Here is a 5,000-nt window from a genome sequence, read left to right as displayed (position 1 = left end):
CATGAATGTGTGTTTGTCCTGGTGATGTAAAGGACCAGGAGAGGCTGCTGACCCAGAGGAGGGTCCCGGAGCTTCAGAGCCAGCTGGAGGAGTACAAGAGCGCCATCTGCCAGCTGCAGATGCAGAAGCAACGCCTACAGACAGAGGTGGGTCCCATGTTCACACGTGTGTCACCATGACAACAGCCACTGCCACGCGACGCAGCCCACACATACGTGGAAATAGACAACACACGCATCCACACTCAAAATCAAAGAGATGGCAATCCTTAAGATCAACAAAGAAATATCTATACATATGATCTTCTAGCCCTATAGGAACCATAAATAACCAAAATAGCACAGCATTCAAATGTGATAAACCAGAGTGAGGTAGGTAGATTTTCAGGGATTGCACACAATAAAATGAAATCTCTGTATTTGATGATATTGATTTATGGTAGTCGCTTTCTTCCCTCCAGGTATTATCCAAAGACAAAGCTTTGCTGTCTGCTGAAATGTCACTCTTAGCTCTGCTCTTGTTCAGGCGGTAATTTCACCTTCCTTTTGTTTCAAAAGTTAAGTTGACAGTCAATGGGGGTAGGATAATCAAGTGGATAGGCTTTTTGACTTGACTGGTTTTGAAATCCCAATCTCCAGTGCCTACCGGCAGGCATTCTCGGGCAATATACTTTAACCCTATACCTGCACAGTAATGGCATGTATCTAAAAAAACATAATAATCCTAAACCTCCTGAATCTGTGAAATGATTAAATTTCAGGTTGACAGGTCAATTCCTAGTTGCCAGTTAATTTGACAGGTTGACATTTGAGTTGACAGTTGACAGCTAATTTGACAACTAAGTCACATTGACTGGCGGGCTGACAGTTCAGCTCTCATTGCACTGTTGGGCAGAGGCTCATGTCACTCGCTGAGCACGTTATCCCATCATTTCACTCTCAAAAACACAATTTCTTCATAATCTCTCTGCCCCAGACGGGGATGCTGGAGCAGGCCATCAAGAGCACACAGGACGGCTACGACGACGAGATCCAGGCCTACAACGACCAGATCGAGGCGCTGCGCAAGACCATCGAGGAGGCGGAGCGTTCCCTGGAGCGCTACACCAGCGAGTGCCGCCACCTGGCCATGTACCAGACGTCCCTGGAGAACGAGCTGGACCGCTACAAGAGGATCATCGAGAACGAGGACAACCGGTAAGGAGCGCCGAGCTCGCTCTACAAGGGCCTGAGAACAACAGGCAATTAGAAAAGGTCATTATGGAACCATCGTTCAATTAGAGGATTTACCTCTAATGTATCAAATCTTATTTGATAAGAGTCATATAGGCCATTTATCAAGAACAAATACCAAAAACATTTGTTGTAATATAATATGTAATATTCAGTTTTTTGGATCATTGTAACATGAATAGTTTAGTTATCTTGGCTACTTATGGGGAAATCGTAACAGAACTTTGTAAGATAAGAGGAAGACATCAGCCCCATACGTTCTTCCTGCACTCCTTTAAACACATATGAACACACGCCACTGCAGACGGCGACAACTTCAAAGATGCCAGTACAGACTGTGCTCACACACATGTCCTCGCCATCAACAAACAAATGGCTTGTTGGGTTGCTGCGAAACAAGCATTTGAATCCACTTCTTGTGAAGCTTCATCAGTTTTTAGCCGATACATCCTTGATTGTTTACATCCACCGTTTGAGCACGGCACTACAAACATGGTCACACTCTGATTGTACCAATTAAATCTGACAATATAATAAATGGATTTAGATGTTTGTTTCACGGCATATCAACAAAGGAACAGTGTGTTTTTCACAAGGACACATGCTTCAGTACAGAGGGATCTTTCAAAAAAACGATTCATCATTTGAAAGTGGTTGAAGAAGCCAGTGTGGATTTGTCACCAGCCATCTGCGTTGGCTGGTGACAAGTGTGACTCCATAGCAATGTGTGTTCATCCATGATCAGACGGACCGCAGGGGTTCCGGGTTCATGGTTGGCTAGGGTGAAACCATCACAGGGATTCAACAACTTGACAGGCAACAGGGCTGTACTTTGTTAGAGCAAAGCACACATCAATGAGGTCAGAATGAAAAAGATAACTGAGAAACGTGCAGAAACACAGGTAAACATAATCAGTAATCAAGAGTAATCAAGGTGACCCACATTTGACAAACGAGATGCAGGGGGAACCAGCATGGGGATTAGGCCAAGATAGTGCTAAATAAATGTTACATGATGTTATTGTTAAGTGTGGGATAATGGTCCCCTTGCAGAGGTGTCAGTGATACACTGTAAACATATTTGATTAACAATGAGCATAATAATCTATAGACAATATCCAGAAAATGCATATCTGGAAAACCAACACATGGTTGAAGACTTCAACCAAGCACTCTGTTTACTAGGTCACAGGTGTATTTCCTTATGTCCGCCAACTGATGGCAGTGCTGAACCACAGTCACTTCCTCATCAGGGTGTTCCCTCGCATTCAGTTCACACTTTCAAATTTCAGTATAAACATTTTATATAAACTTTCTCTTTTTTTTTTGTTCATTTGTATAAATAATTCATATTACAGGTCTATATGAAACATGTCTACCCAGAGATCCCCTTCACCTCGCTCTTACGTTGGTTGTCTGGTTGAACCTCTGTTCTGATCCCTGCAGGTTGAACTCTGCGATAATTGGCACACCCATTACTCTGTTCACCACTAATTGTTGCAACACGCACGCACCCACTGCGCCCAGCCGAGGGAGAGGTGAGTTTACCAACACCGTGGGTCATGTGCTGTCATCATCATCTCTATTCATTAAACATCCAAATCACCAGCTATTGTGTCGTCGGCCAACTTCATCAAGTTCTTAGAAATGCAGCCTCCACTCAAGGCAAAGTGTTCAGTGTCTCAGTGGATAGGGTAGGAAATGTACAAAATGTAGTCCGACATGTAAAAAACAAAAATGCAATATCTATACCCACGCATGTCCGTGCACAACATACTTGCATGCCACACACAGGATTGATGATAGACGAGGTAACTCATTCTTTAAAACATAAAGTTTGTAGATATTCAATACATAAATATAAGATTTCCCATATAATGGTAAAATTGCTCTCCTCCTCGCTAATACAAATTCCAATGTTTTATAAATACCAAGCTACTATAGGCCTGTACAGATCGCTAACCAAACACATTTGGAATGCAATCTGCAATTGGAAGGTCAATTGTATGTCTATTATTAATAAGAAGTAGTAGAAGTAGTTAACATCACCCATTAATATCAGCCAAATACCCCCTATTTACTGATATGACCCATAATTCCTTACACATTGAATGGTTTCAAGCTCAGAGTTGTGCGCTGCACTCCAGACGTCACCATGTCCTCCATGACCTCTCTGCCCCCCAGACCTCACCCAGGCCATCCAGGACATCACCACCATCAAGCCCCGCCAGAAGAACCAGGCCAAGAAGGTGATAAAGAAGAAGGAGCTTGGCCCCAGAGACGTGACCGACTGTTCCCACGACGACCAGCCCGGAGACGCTGCCGGGGGGGAGGAAGAGGCTGTGAAGAGGACAGAGCCGAGCACCGGCTCCGTGCCGGGGGCGGTGTCGCCCCAGGACGTCCCCGACGGCGCCCAGCTCAGCAAGGCCTTCGACACGCTCTGCAACATCGTGCGCGACCGGATGAGGAAGTACCGCAGGCCCGAGCCCATCGCTGACTTCTACACCAAGGGCCGCTACGTCCTGGTGACGGGGGACGCCAGCTACATGGACCCCTGCTTCTGCACCTCCTCCCCCTCCGGCGGCCACGTCTTTGTCACCGCCGGGGACGGGATGTTCATGCCCCCCTACGACCCGCCCTACGGGCCCGGCGGACCCGCCTACCCCCAGCCTCCACCCCCACCCCCGCCCATGCCCCAGCCCGGCCCGAGCGATCCCACTCTGCCCTCTGGCGGAGGCGATGGGAAGGGCGACAACGGCGGCAAGGGAAAGGATGGAGGAGGTGGAGGTAATGGCGGCGGTGGCCGAGGCAAGGGTAAAAACGGAGACCCAAAGGCCAAGGACCCCGAGCCATCTCCGGCCCCCGGCCCCGCTCCTCACCCTCCAGGCCCCTACCCTTCCCCGGGGGATACCTTTCCAACCGGGCCTGGGGGGCGCCGTCCCAACCCCGGCAGCCCTCCCCGCGGAGCAAGCAGCAGCTCGGCCTGCAGCTACCACCCGGACACCCTGAGCTACGAGAAGGTGGAGGTGCTGGAGACGGTGGAGAGGCTGTCCGGTGACCGCAAGGTGAAGGGCTACGAGGAGACGGCCCTGGTGGTGGAGACCACCGTCGAGAAGATCAGCAAGAAGAAACCGAGAAACTGAAGAGGAACTTAACTCGTGAGACGTGGGAAGATTTGCTCCGTGAAGAAGACAATGATGATGAAGGATTAGTGTGCCTTTCATTTGCTTGACCTCGCTGCCCTCTGCCTCAAGCATTTGCTGGTTCCCGAGGTACTAATGCTGCTGCTGTTGTTTTTACAGCCGTCTTCATGATAGAGGAACACTTGGGGGAAGATGAACATGCTGAAGACCCAAGCCACGAAAATCTCTAGAAGTTTGAAAGAAAATTGTGTAGAAAGTCATGCCGCCCTTTGCGACTTCCCGCCCTGAAGTTTATAAAGTTGAAATGAAAGCTATTGCCTGCAATTAACAGTTTTGCTGTGTATCAATTAGCTTGGATTGATATCATGCATAATAAAAATGGTCATACATAAACACATTGTCTTTTTTTTCTCTTGAACAACTTGGCCCGATTGAATCATGAAATGCACTTAGTGTACCATCTTCAGTTTCTCTATTCAATAATTTAAAGGTTTGAGTCATTCATTGTTTTTTCACATAAATTGCACACTGCTGCGTCCTTGAGCAAAGAAGAACCAACAAACTAGAAACAGACTAAATAAGATTGTGTGAGGAGAACACTGAGAGTGAGTGATCATTTTTATCA

General features: G+C 47.2%; 1 protein-coding gene across 1 annotated transcript in view; it reads left to right on the top strand.

The window, feature by feature from the left end:
- The window catches only part of bfsp1 (beaded filament structural protein 1), a gene marked incomplete at both ends in the record, with an annotated part of 11,269 nt that extends 6,894 nt beyond the window's left edge, over positions 1-4,375 (top strand). The window contains 4 exons of the mRNA XM_084470182.1: positions 33-146; positions 976-1,196; positions 2,679-2,770; positions 3,417-4,375. Coding sequence (XP_084326308.1) covers positions 33-146; positions 976-1,196; positions 2,679-2,770; positions 3,417-4,375 — 1,386 coding nt within the window. The remainder of the gene's footprint in view (positions 1-32; positions 147-975; positions 1,197-2,678; positions 2,771-3,416) is intronic.
- Positions 4,376-5,000: the final 625 nt, after the last annotated feature.

The sequence above is a fragment of the Micromesistius poutassou genome, assembly GCF_964030765.1.
Source record: "Micromesistius poutassou genome assembly, chromosome: 7".
Lineage (NCBI taxonomy): Eukaryota > Metazoa > Chordata > Actinopteri > Gadiformes > Gadidae > Micromesistius > Micromesistius poutassou.
This window is presented reverse-complemented; position numbering and strand designations above follow the sequence as displayed.